At 36.2% G+C, this 17,303-nt stretch overlaps 2 protein-coding genes across 2 annotated transcripts; both read right to left on the bottom strand.

Annotated features, from left to right (window-relative positions):
- Window positions 1-709: 709 nt before the first annotated feature.
- On the bottom strand, window positions 710-4,958 carry LOC148586515 (uncharacterized). Its single transcript, XM_088515676.1, has 2 exons — window positions 4,476-4,958; window positions 710-793 (listed from the first exon to the last, which is right to left on the bottom strand). The coding sequence occupies exons 1-2, from the start codon at window positions 4,956-4,958 to the stop codon at window positions 710-712; spliced, it is 567 nt and encodes a 188-aa protein (XP_088371802.1).
- A 5,187-nt stretch (window positions 4,959-10,145) lies between these two features.
- LOC132178302 (long-chain-alcohol oxidase FAO1-like) lies at window positions 10,146-11,932 on the bottom strand. The gene has a single exon (XM_088515898.1). It carries the CDS (start codon window positions 11,898-11,900, stop codon window positions 10,263-10,265), a length of 1,638 nt encoding a protein of 545 aa, XP_088372024.1. The 5' UTR covers window positions 11,901-11,932; the 3' UTR covers window positions 10,146-10,262.
- Window positions 11,933-17,303: the final 5,371 nt, after the last annotated feature.

Raw genomic sequence — 17,303 nt, 5'->3', positions numbered from 1 at the left:
AGTTTGATCTAATTAATTAAGTTGGTTAGCTACTTCATATTTTGGTCTGTCGTTTGGCAATTACTGGCAATCAAACTAGCTTATGTACCCAAAAAGACAACTTCTGAAGTTAGGAAAAAGCAATATGGTATTCGTTCTCACAAGAAAAATCTAATTAACTAGAAAGCAATCAATGGGAACTCACTTTTGAGTTTTGAACATTTGAAACAGGGCTTCCTACTAATTTCTCACAACAAGGTAGAACAGGTTTGCAAAGGAAAGTGACAAGGAGCACCTCTTGAGAACCCAATTAATAGTTCCTTTTTTGCATTGAAAAACGCTCAAAGACCCCAAACAACACTTAGAAGGGAGTGAATCTATAGGAGTTTGCAGACAATCACAACCAATTAAACTTTCCAAACCACAGCCACAATCGCAAAAATAAAATAAACTTGACAAAAAAGTTTTGTTGACAAAATGAAAACATTCTGAAAAATTATTCAAAAGTAAAATCACTCCCGATATGATGATGATAACCAATTCCAAGAAACATCCACTAAAAAAAAAAATTACAATTAATTTATACTTATAAAACCTTTGAAGTAAAAACCCGATTTATACCAAACAAACGCCATGGTTGTCTTATACTGCAATACCTCCATAACTCTCGCCTTTCTTCTATCAAGTTTGAGCTACAATGGCTGAATGTTGTTTTGTGTGGTTGATTTTATTACATGATGCTACAATTGGCCAAAATACTCCCAAGGCTAAACGCCATCTCCAGTGCATTAAACGCGGTAAGCAACCAATTATGCTGAAAGCGGAATAAACAAGAAATGAGAAAACTTTAATAGGAAAATCAAGTTTTCATACCCCTCTCAATTTTTATTTATTTATTTATTTATTTTTTTAGCAACATTGGATATATTCGTGCTATTGGTAATAACCATTAAAAAGGAATTTGCAGGTATAGTAGTACAGCTAGCTATATATAGTCCTCTAAAGTCGATATTTATTTACTCATGCTCTCCAAAATTTCTAGCACTATTTCCTGTCTTATTCCTCCAAAATCTCTTTTGATTCAAATTGGATGCACATATATATATATATGGACAAAAAAAACTACAATTATTTATCCATGTGTCAATAGTGCATGAGGTGATGAAGATGTCGAATTATTGATAAAGGATGAAAATTAATGGAGAAAGAAGCGGGTAAGACAAAGAAACTTACCCTTGGAGGTACGTTTTGAGCAACAGGCGGTTGTGGAAATAGTGTCTGCATTAAATAAATAAATAAATAATCATCCATGCAGCATGAATTAATTGGACCAGGTGCATCTGCATAAAAGTAAGTTAAGGATGCCTAATTCCCATGCAAACTCACGCCCCTAAACTTGATTAATTACTTGATCGCATTCAAGACCTAAATCGATAGAGCACAATAAAGGGAAAATAAAGGGAAATTGTGGTGGATCTAGCTAGATAGGGCACAATTGGGCTTGTAGGCGTTTGATCATTAAGGCAATAAAGTTGGGAGTTCGTTTCAAGTAATTCAAATTTGGGCGAGTTCGTTTGAACGAGCTGCAAGTTCGCTCGAACATAAGTTGATCTCTACATGACAGTGCCACATGTGTGGGTGAGAAAATGACCAGCATTAAACGTTTTTTGACGTACTTTGTTCGAACGAACTTTATCTTTGTCCAAACAAGATGGCATCTTCACTCAGCACAGCCTCAAGAGTGGTGGGAGAGATCAAACGGCAGAGATTGATCATGAATTTTCCAAGTTCGGTTGAATGAAGTACAAAGTTGTTCGAACGTACAGGGTTTGTTTGGTAAACGATTTCGTTTCGGTTTCAGTCCGATACTGTAGCAAAAATTAATTGATGTAAAAAAAAGTAAGAATGTTTTTTTTGAAAAAAATTGTAGTGATTTTTTTATTTGAATAGTAATAAAGAGTAGTTGATGTGATATAAAAAGTAAGAGAATGTTAAAAAAATGAAAAAGTAGGATTGCCTTGCCTTTGCCTAAACCATTTACAAAACGGACCCACAGGGTTTCAAACTTGTGAGTAGGTTAGATTCGACATTTAATTTAATGCTAGCTGCAACATTCGTTCGAATGAATCCAAGTTTTTTCGAATGAAGCAAGTTTTAAACATACATTTGAAACTGCATTAAGGCTCTGTTTGTTTCGGCGTAAAATAATTTTCGGAAAATGTTTTTTTTATATTTTCGGGTGTTTGTGCCACGTAAAATAATAGTTAGTGGAAAATATTACCAAAAATTCTTCTTTAATTTACAGAAAATGGCTTTCATTTTTGAAAACTGTAGACTATCTTTCGAGTTTGAATATCTCATTCTCAAATCGACAAACCCAGCTAGGACATTGTCAAGACCCGCCTGAAACCTGACCAAGACGGGACCCCACCCGAGACTCGACCTAGAGCCATTCGAGACGCACTAGGACCCAATCGAGACCCTACCGGGCCCCGTCCAGGACGCAACCCAGACCCCCCCGGGACTCGACCTCGTGGACCCACCTGGGCCCCGTTGGGGACCCGTCAAGGACACGCATGGGACCTGATCAGGACCAAACTGGGAGCCCGCTGAGACTTGATAAAGACCCGAACGGGACCCAACCGAGATTTGCCCGGGACTCACCCAGAACCCACCCAAGACTCAATTGGGACCAGCCCGGGACAAGACCAAAACCCGCTTGAGACTTGATAGGGACCCCGCTAGGACTCAACTAAGACCCACCAGGACCTATCCAGGACCCAACCGGGACCCGTGGGTTACCTGCCCGAGACCTGATTGGGACCAAACCGGGAACTTGCTGAGACTCAACCAGGACGTGATCGAGACCAAACTGAGACCCCGCTGAAACTTTGCCGAGACCCGACCAAGACCTAGTCGAGACCCAAAATCAAAAAATGTTTTCAGCGAAAAACATTTTCCTAAGAAATGATTTCTAGAAAAACATTTTCCCTTTTTTTCATTCAATGATATTAAAATCTAAATTATGAAAATGTCCCGATTGGGTCCCGGTGGGGTCCCTATAAGGTCTAGGCAAGGTCCTAGGCGAGTTTCCGTGGGGTCCCGGCCATTTTCGTAATTTAGAGTTTAATATGATTGAATAATATATATATATATATATATATATATATATATATATCAAAAAACATTTTACGTCGAAACAAATAAAGCCTTAAACAAAAATTGAAGGGGGAGAAACCTCCTTCTGAGAGAAAGAGAGAGACAGAGAGAGGGCTTGAAGCTTGAAGAGAGGAGCTTGGTGGAAAGACAATTCTCTCCCTTTTACGTTTGACATATGTTAAGTATTTGAGGCTACTGTTTAGTTTTTAATGACTTTTAGAGTACTGTAGTGATTTGTTAATTAGTATGTTCATCATTTTTGCGTTTTAATGAAATATGGATGTTAAGATCGGTGTTGAGTTGTTTTTTTGATGAAATAGATCGAGCTTGTAATGGGGTTTTAGTAATGTTGATGGTGAGTTTAGCGGGCGGGGTATATTGAAGTTGTGATTTGTGTTGTTAATGTATTTTAGGGTGTTGATTTTTTGCTGAGTATTTATGAATATTGTTGATCGAATGTAAAAATGGGAAGTGTTTTTTATGTTGAAGGTGATGTGTTCAAATGGTGGTGAGTTAGTTTAATGAAATGTAGTGTAAGTTGAAGGAAACTTGTATCTTCTCATCTTGAGGCAAATTCCTAGAGCTCTCCTTGCATGTGTTCGTTGGGGCCGGGCATGACAGTGACGTTGAGCATGCATGAGCCACAAGATCATCAAGTGAATCTTTTAAACTGATGATGATATTAATTTGTCTATCAATCATGAATAATATTGACTCGATCTCAATTCTCAAGTCAATGACGTATATATTGAGCAATATTAATTGACTCATTCAAGCCAATGTGTTAAATCAAGCAAAAGGCTGGCCCACACCACAAGACTTCCAAGACAACTCCAAAGACCCGCCAAGTCAATTGTTAAGGTGTTTTCAAACCTGACTAATGGTACGGAAAAAATTTGCAGATGATAGACAAAACTCTATGGAAGAATAGTCATTAATTAATAGGGATTTAAGCTAACAAATCAATTAAGTAAACTCATTTCGTGAGTAGACACAGATTTATTGCATGCACTTTGTAAATGAAAAATAAATTTTTTTCTAAAAGATGAAATCACATAATTTTCTTACATATTGTGAGCCCGAACTGACCACTTAGTTATGAGATATATATATATATATATATATATATATATATATATATATATATATATATATATTCTATGTTATGGAAATATTATGATTTACATTATTACGGTATGCAAGCCATGTTATGAAAACAACGTTTGTGAATTTTATGTTTTACAAGAAATATGTAAAAATTTTGCGGGTTGATAAAAATTTACATTATCATAAAAATAATAATAATAATAAAAGAATATATAACATTTGCTAATTACCAGATTATGATGAGCAGAATTAGGAGGATGGGTTCTCCTGACGATCATGTGGTGTAGCAACATGTAGTTATCCAAGAAGATGGTGTGGGCCGGGTGTTGATATACGTGATGCTTTGCTCCATAGCAAGTTGCACAGAGATGGTAGGTGTGGCCAACGCTGTCGAAGCATTGGAGGCACGTAAAATAAAGTCCCAGCAGCCGATATCCGCACGAGTGGCACCAAACATAACGGGTTTTCAGGATGTAGTACAACGTAAGGAATTCATGGAATTCCAAGAAACCGTTCCTGTTGGTGTCCAACGCATAGAAAAGATTCGGGTCTATATTGTAGCCACGTTGCCTAAAGAATTCAACCAACTCTGCCATGGTCACTCCGCCGTCGCCGTTCATATCCATGGACCGGAAAGCTTCAAACGCTAGCCCCCGAAGTTCCGGGGAGGCATTGTTATAGTAAGCTTCAGCGGCCTTAGTTAATTCCTCCATTCCGAGCGATGTCAATTGTCAAGGCCTCTGAGGCTTCAACCACTGAAAATTTAACCCCTTTTCGAACTAAAATAGAAAGGATAGTGAGTCTCTGTCAATTTGATTTTCTTGCAAACTTGGCGTGCTGCATTTTTTGTGGTCGAGAAATTAAAAGAGAAAATATCTACTGTGGAAAATACCCAAAGGACCCACAGGGATGGTAGCACCCACCCCAGACGCCCTCAGGGGGGCCGCCACCCCAAAATGAAACGTAGTGGTGCATGCGGCCACCCCCCAACTTCTTTTGTGGGTGGCTGACCACTTTATTTTTTGAAGTTTAAAATAAAAATAAAAAATAGTATAAATGTTTTTGAAAAATGTATTACGGAATAACTATTTCTCTCATTTTTTTAAAAAAAAATGTATTCCCATTTGTATCAAATGGGGACTTAAGAGAAAAAGTGTTTTTATTTTTTTTTTATTTGAATAGTAAGTGATTAATATAATATAAAAGTAATTGTCCAAGAGCCAAGTCCAAGTCTTCTAATGATAGAGCCAAGTCTTTTAAGGAACAGAATCTTCTTCAGTTCATTTTGAACTCGAGAATATCCCGTTAATAGTTAAGATCTCTATAGAGAGTTCCTGAGGCTATAAATGGGACATCATCTCTCATTAATAAAAAAAATAAAAAAATATTAAATATATTATAAAAATAATTAAAAAAAATTAAGGGTTGGCTAGCCACCTACAAGGGCCAAATAATTAAAAAAAAAAAAAAAAAGATTGGGCCCTTGGGGTGGCCGATCCGCCCCCAAGGGCCATGAAAGTGGTTCCAGCCACCACAGACCGGCCCTTGGGGTGGCTGAAGCCACCCCATGGCCCTTGGGGGTGGATCGACCACCCCAAAGTGCCAAATCTTTTTTTTTTTTTTTTTTTTTTATTTGGCCCCTTAGGGGTGGATCGGCCACCCCCAATGGCCAAATCTTTTTTGTTTTTTTTATTTGGCCCTTGCGGGTGGCCGGACCACCCCCAAGCCCCAATTAGGGTGGGCGGTCACCCCTTAAGTTTTTTTTTTTAAAAAAAACTTTTAATTATTTTGTTGATATATATATATATTAGACATATGTCCTATTTATTGCCTCAAGATCTTTTTAAATAGATCCTGACCATAATTAACTGAATATTCTCTAGTTCAAAATAGACCGGAGAGGATCCAGTTCCGTCTTTTAATGGGTAGGCCAAGCTTTTTTAATTGGTGGAGCCAAACAATTAAAGTTTCACCTTTTAATGTAAGATTTTCAATGATCATGAGGGGACAATGGTCCATACCAACCCCTCTCCCAGTCTGTCTATGATAATAATAGTCATGCGGCTAAAATGACATCAATGTGTCAATTTGTGCTTTTCTTTCCAAGTTGGTATGCAAGTTTTTTTTTTTTTTTTTTTGAAAAGTGCTACAAGTTATTCTGTTAATAACATTCATTGTACATCTTTATACAATTTTTTTGCAAATGAACTATTGGACTTTTGGGACCCACAAGTACAATTTTTTTTTTAGTTGAATATGAAAAATGGTTATAGGGGAGGATCATTCTCATTCTTCATCCAAAAAGCCAGGAATAGAGAATGTGCGATCCTAAAAACGAAAATGGGGTGTGCTCCTCAACAACAGACCCAAAACAAACTAAAACAGTGCTGAAATAATTACAAATGGTAGGAAATTGATCAAACAAGTGACATCGTCCTCTCAAGAGACCGCACAAAGCGGTTACAGAAGCAAAATTGGCACAAATTAAGGCGAACCTATCTGAGCCACCACTTGGAACAAGCAACATCCACCGAAAGGTAGATGAAGCCGAAGATGCACTGTCAAAGTCTGAATCAGGGACTGCAGAAGAGAGAGATACCAACACAAATTCGGTAACAAAAGTCTCAGCCCCTGGATCTAACCAATACAACACAAGGAGATAATAACTCATAAAAAAACAACAGAAATACAAAAGAAATAAACAAAACAACCAGCAAAAAACAACAACGGTCGAGGCACGGAAGATGGAGCTCACTGGACGACGAGTGTGAGACACACTCTGGCGAGTGCGAGCCACACTCCAGTGAGTGGGGCCCACACACCGACACGTGGTGGACGGAACTGTGTAAGGAGGGCGATGACACGGAGCTGGGATGACAGCGAGCACAATGGATAGGTTAGTCGGCAAAAGAAACTGGTGGAATAGAGTAGATCTAATTTTTAAAAAAATAGATCTAAAAACACCAACATCTCCGAGAAGAGGACGCGTGGTGCGGTAGTGAGCATGGATGACGGTGACCAGGGGCGGCTCAATGTATTTTGGGGCCTTAGACGAAACTTTGAAATTGGGCCGAATTTTTTTTTTTTTTTTTTTTTTAAGTCAAATATGCTCTTGCTTTACTGGGTCAAATTATGCAATCATTTCAATTAGACTTAAAAAAATTTCATTATTTTCTTGGTAAATCTTTTCATTTTGCCCTCTAAATGCCAAATTATTCTTACTAAGATTCTTTACTACAATAATAATCCAAGCAATACTCTTTTCCAATGATCTTTCTCTCTGTTAATTTGTTCGTGGACATTTTTATCAATTGTTTTATTTTTTAATAATCTCATTTCTAAATCAACCCAATCATTCATGTTAATAATATGTTCATTGATTGTTTCATGACTTTTAAGTTTAGCACTAAGATTTTTAAGTTCCTTCATTATCTAATTGCGTTCTATTAGGTTTTGAATTAAACAACTTGCAACAAAAACAAAATAGTCTATCTAAATCTTTTAAATAGACTAGTCATCTTCTATTATGTTGCTCCCCATTTGATAATGTTCGTATATAATATGTACTAGAAAAATGCCTAGACTTCTCATCTTTAGGAAAATCTATATATATTATTGTATCTTATTGGACCATTTTCTACTAATAAATCTCTTAATTTTGCATCAATATTTTTCCATTGGCCATGGTCATAAATATTTGTAACAATAGAGTTAGATACATCAATAGTATTTTCATTATCTTCTAATTCTTTTTTCATGAATTTCTTGTTCATTTATGAGTTTTTCACCTAAATTACCCTCCATATTTTGTTTATTGCTAATAACAAAATTTATTTAAAACTCCTCTTTGAGATTCAATCAATTTCTCTACTTTTCTTTTCTTTTTAAGTTTTTCATATCCAGATGCATATTTTTTACTAGTAGACATGTTTAATTAAAAATATTAACAACAAACATAATTTAAATAAAAAAATATTCTGACTATAATAAAGTAAATTACAAAAATATAGTAATAAAACCTGACTTAGAGAGGCAAAGACGAGAGAGTTCTTGGAGTTGGAGATTTCTAGTTTTGAAGGAGAAGAAGAGTTGGGAGCATTAGCATGAAGGTTCTCCTGAGACTTAGAAAAATTGCAGAAGGACCGAAGGTTCTTGACTTCTCGTTCTTTATGTTGGTCCTTATTAAATTGGGCCTTATTACTTATTTGCTATTATTAGAGGGTTAATTTTTTAAAAAAATAAAAAATAAAATAAAATAAAAATTGGGCCATATTAAAAACAAATTAACTTTTTTTTTTTTTTTTTTTTTTTGCCTTATTAAATTTTTTTTGGGCCTTATAAAATTTTTTTTTGGGGCCTTATTATTTGCGGGCTCTAGGTGACGGCCTCAGTCGCCTACCCAGTTAGCCGGCCCTGACGGTGATGGAGCAATGGAGGCTAAGCGAAGGGAATGAAAATGGCCAGAGCTTTTGGTCTGGTCGAGAAGAACTAAAAAGGGCAAAGAGCTTGATAGAAAACAAAGCAAAAAAAGAAGAAAGAGGGGAGGAGGAGAGGAAAAAGATCCATTCCTCCTCCCCTAAAAACCCTCACGAGAAAGTGGAAAACCCTCATAGAGGAGGTGGGAAACCCTCACAAAGGAGGTAGAATTTGACTATAAGGACTAAATTGTTTTTTTGGCATATATCAGGAACCTTTGAATTCATTTTAATACCACATGGATTTAATTATAAATTAGATAAACTATAAGGACTAATTTTGTATTTTTTTTCCTTCCTTTTATTTGAATAATAATAAGTGATTAATATAATATAAAGGAAATTGTCCAACAGCCAAGTCCAAATCTTTTTTCTTTCTTTTATTTTTATTTTTTTATTATTATTATTATTTTTTGACATGTCCACATAAGAGGGGGAGGGGAGATTCGAACTAGTGACCTCCCTCATAAGGCCTAGTTCCTTGCAGATTGAACTACCCCTTAAGAACCCAAGTCTTTTAATGATGGGGGCCAAGTCTTTTAATGGGTAGCCCAAGCTTTTTAATGGGTAGGGGCAATCAATTAAAATTTCACCATTTAATGTAAGATTTCAAAAGATTACGAGGGGACAATGGTCCATACCGACCCCCCTCCCAGTCTATCTATGATATTAGTAGTCATGTGACTAAAATGACATCAATGTGTCAATTTGTGCTTTTCTTTCCAAGTTGGTATGCTTCTTTTTTTTTAAAAAAAAAAAAAAAATGCTACAAATCATTCTGGTTAATAACATTCAATGTACACCTTTATACAGTTTTTTGGCAAATTATCCATTGGACTTTTGGGACCTACAAGTACAATCGATGATTTGCAAAAGAGATGAACCGCAAATGAATATTAGAATGATGTGTAATATATCATTTTTTTTCTTTTCCTGAGCTGTATTTATTTTTTTCTCCAACCATGTTTAACTCATTTTTACATTAAACCCTAGCCGATTTTGACTAATCATTGGCTGACTTTTTTGTTAGTAAATATATAGCAAATTAGAATTAGATATTAAGTCCGTTGTCTAATTATTAAGTGATATATGGTGGATCGGGCATTTGATCATCTCATATGAAAATTAATTAGTGTCTAATAAGGAAAGCCAAAATCTTTTATGGCATTCGAAATCTTACTCTGCAATGCATGTTTTAAGAACCGTTCACGTGAGCAGAACGACATTGTGACGATACTTTTGGGGGTTAAAGGTATTCTCCACTAATTTTTATTATACGCCAAAAACATGTCCTCTGATATTGGAATAGCATGCTTGAATTAACAACTACCAATGTGATTGGTCCTACTAAGCTTCCAAGCTAGGAATGATATTTTGATTAACCATTTACTTCTTTTTTTACTGTCAAATAAAATTTTATTCATAAAAAATAAAAAGAGTACAATATATGCATCCAATGATCAACACAAAGTGTGTGTGTGTGTTCTGCGTAGATGCAGATCGTGTGTGTGATAAAAGAACAATAAGACGAATGAAGAAGCTTTAGAAGGGTACTTTTTGTATGGACTCGGCTATTTTCTTTGAAAGGCAGTAAGCAATTGACTGGATGGTGATCATGGGATTGACACCAACAGCACTTGGCAGAACACTAGCATCACAAACGAAGAGGCCTTTTGCTTCCCAACTTTCCCCATTCACATCAACCGCTCCTTCTTTGTCATCAATCCCCATTCTACAGCTACCCATTTGATGGGCAGAGGTAAGTGGTGTCCAATTCTGCACAAGTGACAATGGCCCTTCTGCAGTAGATACCGTGTCCAGAAACATCTCCACTTCTTTTTCGCTAATTCCTTTGCATTTGAGTCTCTGACCGTCACTTCGATGGGTGCCCACCTCAACAGCCCCGGCTGTTACCAAAATTCTCAATGCCTGCTTTAACCCAGCCCTAAGGTTTTCTCCGTCTGATGCATCTACTCTGTAGTTTATCCTTCCATCCACCCTAACATCTCCAGAGCCCAAGTCTCTAATTATGGTAATCAAATGAGCAGTTCTTGCATACTTCACCATCCTTTTCTTTTTGTCTAGGCCAGATTCCCAAGGACATAAAACGGCAAATGATGCAGGCCCTAATGCTGGAGTTTCTATAATGGCTCTTACAATATTTGAGTCTTCTCCTACCACCTTGTTGACCGATGTGATTATTCCACCCTCGTAGCTTTTACCCTTGAGCATTGTATTTGATTCTGGAAAGTATCCCCAGGCCATAACAACAGGGTGGAGATGAAGGTTGCGGCCAATGTTACGGTTCTTCAATCCGCTAGATATCATTAGAGGGGGTGTTAAAAGAGCCCCACATGCAGAGATGGTTACTTTGGCCTCAATATGCAGCATTTTTGTGATGTTTTTGGTCACAGTCTTTGCTTCAACTCCCTTGCATTTCTTTGCTCGTTTGCTTCCACTCTTGTTCTCTTCAAGAATGAATCTCTCAGCTTTACATCCTGTTATGATCACAGCACCATGATCCACTGCATCCACAAGCCAAGTAGAATCAGTCCCTTTTTTGTCCCCTTTTGCACAACCATAACCACAAGATCCACAATAGTGATTCTCCGATGAATTTCGTGGCACATAATCAACTTTAAGACCTAAATTCTCACACCCTTTTCGCAATACTTGGTTTTGGAAACCCTCCTCCACACAATTCTCTGTTACACCAATTCTCAAACACACAGTATCCATTGCAGAACGATATTCAGGGCTCCCAAACAGTGGGATCTTGCAGTCCTCAGCCCATTCCCGAAGCACTTCATCCGGAGTTTTGATAGATGCTGACCAATTAACAGCAGAGCCACCACCAACAGTTGAACCTGCCAGAATAATCTTTCCCCCATCAGTAGACGGAAGGAGTCCTCCTGCTTCATATAGTTGCTCCCAGGCAGGGCCTTCTAATGAAGAATAATCAGAAGCAGTGAAGTAGTTCCCTTTCTCAAGAACAATGACCTTGTGGCCTGAACATGCAAGCACAGCAGCTGCAACACCTCCTCCACACCCAGAGCCAACAACTACAACATCACATTCGATTTTGAAGAGGTTGTCCCTGGGGTCTAGTCTAGCTTTAATACCTTTCTGGGCAAGGGAATGCACAAGGGTTAACTCAGTTTCGTGCATAGTTTCTACCATTCCCTTCTCGAGAGGCCTTTTTTGAGGGACTTTAGAAGGGTCCTCATCATTGTCCACGTGATATCCAATGGCTTCCCATGCTGGGTTTTCACCATTTTCATCCACCTGAAGAATGAAATGACATAAGGGAATGATGAATACGTTCAAACAAGAATCATGACTCATAAACCAAACAAAAAATACTATTTAGTAAAGTATTATACGATTGTTATATAATAACATATCAATATTTTTCAATTGTATAACAGTCATTTAGCAATTTGCTACATAGTATTGGTATCAGTCATATCACTGACATTTTTCGTATCCTTTTCTAGTCAATTAAGAGCCTCGAAAAATCCAACCCCAGATCTCTCCGTCACCATAGTGAAACCAAATTATTTCTACCAAATCATACTACAACTTATTCATAAAGGGTAATTACAACATTTTTATTTTACAAATTATCTCAACATGCTGATATAATAATATTAACCAAGTTGATGTAATCGTCTCAACCAATCCTTGAATTTTTTTTTTTTTTCTTTTTTCTTTTTAACAAAAGCCAATTCAAGAGTTAATTAGAACTTGAAACTACCACATCAACTAATAAAAATGTAATACATAGCATTATTCTATCCGCCTAACTTCTAGTTTCTTCAATTCCATCAAAACTCGGCTTTTCCCTCTCCGCACCACCCATCCTTTTTATTGTGTTCTTAATTTTTTCATTCTTTTCAAGATAATGATTAACTCAAATGTTTAGTGAAATTGAGACAAATATTTTACGATAAATGCTTTTTCTTACTTCTTTGGTACATTTTGGGTCCATCACCATAGATATATATATATATAAATTAACCATTAGATCAGTATGATCCATATTTGAAAAAAGATGTAAGAGAGACATGGCAACTGTTCACTAGTAATTGCAACGTCACCATATTGTGACGTGTTTGTTACCGACACGTTAGTAGAATTCTTAATAATGTGTCATTTTCCATATGTCACCATTTGGTGACGTGTTAAAATTGCCACATTACCATAAGATGACGTGTTAAATTGACACGTCATCTTATGGTAACGTGTACAACTAACACATTATTAAAAAGTAACGTGTCATTTTGACACATTACCATATTGTGACGTGTCAAGTTGACACGTTACTATATTGTGACGTGTCAAGTTGACACGTTACAATATTTTGTAATGTGTTAACTTAACACGTTACAATTTTGTAACATGTTAACTTGACACGTTACCATTTGGTAACGTGTACCATTTAACATGTTACTAAAATTGTTAAAAATTTAAAAAAATTAAAAAATAAATTGTTTCAGAAATTTGATGATGAAAAAATTGTTTCAATAAATAAATTTGAGAATGCATGCAGCTAATTTAGCTATTTACAAAGATCAAAAAAAAAAAAAAAAAAAAAATTAACGGTTTGAAACATTACAAAATTAATATTTTCAAATCACCGCCTAATGAGAAGCATTTTTAAAAAAGTTAGACATAACAAAAATATTGTCATATTTTAAGTTCTTTACCATTTACGTTTTGCACATTGAACAATGCATGTATCATCAATTTAATTTGAACAATGCATATTTAAAATTAATTTTCACTCCCTTATAAAATTTAGGGTTAAATACCTAATACCCCCTAGAGTTTAGGAACTTTATTTTTACCCTGCTGGGGTTTCATTTTTATCACAGGACCCCCCTAGGGTTTTGATAAAGGACCAACTTAATCCATATGTTAGTTGACCGTTAAGACTGATACGTGGACCAATCAGATATTGACACGTGGCACCTATTTAAACCATTTAGGGGTGGCTCGACCACCCCTATGGAGCCTTGGGGGTGGCCAAAACCACCCCCAACCACCATTGGGGGCTGGGGGTTGCTTAGCCACCCCCATGGAGCCTTGGGGGTGGCCGAAACCACCCCCAATGGTGGTTGGGGTTGGTTTCAGCCACCCCCATCTGGCCATATGGGGGTGGCCAGGCCACTCCCATGGCCAAAGGGGGTGGCCGAGCCACCCCCAAATGGCCAAGGGGGTGCCTTGGCCACCCCCAATTTTTTTCCTTTTATTTTTTATTTTTTATTTTTTTGTTTTTATTTTTTAAAAATACATTTTTTTAAAATTAAATAGGTGCCACGTGTCAACATTTGATTGGTCCACGTGTCAGTCTTAACGATCAACTAACGGATGGACTAAGTTGGTCCTTTATCAAAACCTCAAGAAGGTCCTATAATAAAAATGAAACCCTAGGGGGGTAAAAATAAAATTCTTAAACCCCAGGGGAGTATTAGGTATTTAATCCTAAAATTTATAATGAGCTTTAATAAGAAAATTTCTCTTGTGTAATTTTCTTATTTTTTAGAAGTCAAATTTAATTTTAAAAGTCAAATTTAGTCCTTTTCTTTTCTATTTTTGGCAAAGAAAGGTCTGAGAAAAATTAAGCATTATATTATTTTTTATACTAAGCATTAATTTATATTTAATTAAATATTCATTATATATATATAATAGTAACGTGCCACATGCTCCTGTAGTAACGTGCCTTATGTGGCATGTTACTACTAGCCTCGGGAAGGCGCACGCAACTAGCCATGCCAGCTTCTTCTTCCTCTCCTTTCTCTTTTTTTCCCCCTCTTTCTCTAGCTTTTCTTCTCCCCCGTGCACGCAGTACTCCTCTTCAATCCAAATTTTTCTCTCTTCTTTTCACATAGCCACCTTCTCTTCTCTCACCTGCGAACTCAGCTCAGATTTTGTAGCTAATCCGATCGACGAGACCCAGCTCAGTTCTTCTTCCTTCGTCAGCCACCATCTTCTCTCTCCGCTGGTGAACTCAACTCCGGCCGGCAACTCACCATCTCTCTAGCTCATGCCTCTCACATATTTTTCGGCCATCTCCCGCCTCATCATCGATCAGGTATATATATATACAATTTTTTTAGTGTATATATTGATAGTTTTTTTTCTCTGCAGTATATATATATATATATATGATCAATTTTTTTTTTAGCTAATTAACTTATCAATTTGTTTGAAATATATGATTTTTAGGGTCCTATGTTTGTATAATAGGTACATACATATGAATGTAAGATTGTTCAATATGAGCATGCATGTAAAATATTTATATCTAAATTTTTAGGTAAGTAGTTTGAAATTAACTAGATTTTTTTATTTTGTATAGGTTTTACAAACCTATTATATAAATGATTAAAAAAATAGAGAATGCAAAAAAAAAAAAAAAAACAAACAAACAAACAAACAAACCTAGCTATCTAGCTAGATGAATTTTATTTAGGGTTCCCATATAAAGTTCAAATTATGTAACTGTATTTTTAAAAAAAATTGCGACAAAGACATAACCTAGATTTATTTTATTTAGGGTCCCCGTAACAAATTATGCTTTTCAATTTGTTTTATATAATTTGGTTTAGGTTTTGCAAATTTATATTAGAGTACATGTTATTAAATAAACATCGAACGTAGATTTTTTTTTTATGCATGGTACTCATGACAAATGCTTTTAATTTTGTATTATAATATGGTTTAAGGTTTGGAAATTTAGATTTCGTAAATTACATAAAATAGATAAGGTCATAAGGATAATAAAAAAATGTCTTGAAAAAAAAAAATCAATTAACCTAGATTTATTTTATTTAAGATCCACATAACAAAGGTGATATAAAATAGGAAAATATAAAATGTAGATTATGTTTAGGGTTATAAAAAACCTATAGGACACAAACAAAAAACAAATAACTAACCTATATTTATTTTATTTAGGGTCCAAATATATACATAACAAATGCATTTACAAAAAAAACCGGCCACAACATACATAGATTTAACTTATTTAGAGTCCCCGTACCAAATGCATTTAAGTTTTGGGCTTCAATTTTGTGTTTGGGTTACTTGCAAATTTACTTTATGTAAATATTAAGAAAAAATAAATAACAAAAAAATAACAAAAAAGTAATGAACCTAGTTTTACTTATTCATTTTTAAGGTCCCCATGGGCCATACTAATGCATTTATGTTTAAGTTTAGGGTAATTCTTATATATTTATGTTTCTAATGTACATAGTAACACTATGGACAAGAGTTGGATGAAGAAGTCTAGGGGTATGAAGGAATAAATAGACGGATGTAGAACGTTTATAGACTTCGCAATTAGGAACTGTGACACTCCAGACAAACTTATTGTGTGCCCTTGTTAGACGTGTCGCTGTAACAAGAGACACCCCCAGGTTTGGTATACGACCACTTGACAAGGGGGAAAGGAATATGGCCCTAATACAAAGACTAGATTTATCATGGTGAGAGACTTATTCGAGCTCCCGTTGAAGGCTCGAATTTAGCACGTCCGGCCGCAGTTGTGGGTGCAAGAGCTGAGCAAGGTGAAAATATGCACGCCATGTTGCGTGATACATTCGGCATGCACGAAGTCAGAGATGACAACAGTAAGCCTAGGGTTGAGGTGCATGGAGAGAAAAGAATACATTGTGCATGACGAAGCCAATGGAGGTGAAATACGGAAGTAAAAGGAATTGCTTAAAAATACAGACAACCGCTTCATGATAAGAACAAACATAGCAAGCTGAGTGCTACTGTACATCTGTACAATTTGAAGTGTGTGGAAAACACGATTTCAAGGAAACACGATATTCTCGTGTTTCCTCGAGCTCATCAATCAGTTACTGCTTGCAGATGATGGAGCTTTGCCAATTAATACATATGAGGCCAAACGATTTCTAAGGGACATGGGACTCAGGTATGAGAAGATTCCGGTTTGTCGCAATGATTGTATGTTGTTCTGAAATGGTAATAAGGACCTAAATTCATGTGTTAAATGAGGAAAATCTAAGTAGAAGGACGAAATTCATTTGGACGAGGATGACCACCCCATATCATCGAGTAAGAGACGTCCGGTCAAGGTTTTGCGGTGGTTTCCCATCATACCACGACTGTAGAGGCTTTTTATGTCAGAGCATACTGCACCCTATATGAGATGGCATGCAAAAGGCCACATTAAGGACGGTGTATTGAGGCATCTAGCTAACGGCGAAGTATGGAAGTCATTTGACAATTTATATCGGGAGTTTTCAACGAACAGTAGGAACATAAGACTTAGCCTAACCTCGAATGGATTTAATCATTTTGGGAACATGAGCACATCCCACAGTACTTGGCCTGTAATACTTGTACCGTACAACCTGCCTTCTTGGATGTGTATAAAATAAGCGTATTTCATATTATCCCTGATTATTTCAGGCCCAAATTTATCTGGAATTGATATAGATGTCTACATGCAACCCTTAATTGAGGAATTACAGTAACTATAGAGTGTGGGATACGAACATTTGATATCTCTTTGAAAAAAAAAAATTCATGCTTCTAGCG

The sequence above is a fragment of the Corylus avellana genome, chromosome 4 (assembly GCF_965113065.1).
Source record: "Corylus avellana chromosome 4, dhCorAvel1.hap1.2, whole genome shotgun sequence".
Lineage (NCBI taxonomy): Eukaryota > Viridiplantae > Streptophyta > Magnoliopsida > Fagales > Betulaceae > Corylus > Corylus avellana.
The sequence above is the reverse complement of the archived record's forward strand: the minus strand, read 5'-3'. Positions and strand labels throughout refer to the sequence as shown.

Coding starts and splice junctions, on each gene's coding strand:
- LOC148586515 (XM_088515676.1), bottom strand. CDS start 4,958: ATGGAGGAATTAACTAAGGCCGCTGAAGCTTACTATAACAATGCCTCC. Junction 794..4,475: donor ATTCTGCTCATCATAATCTG/GTAATTAGCAAA, acceptor TTCCGCTTTCAG/CATAATTGGTTGCTTACCGC.
- LOC132178302 (XM_088515898.1), bottom strand. CDS start 11,900: ATGGTAGAAACTATGCACGAAACTGAGTTAACCCTTGTGCATTCCCTT.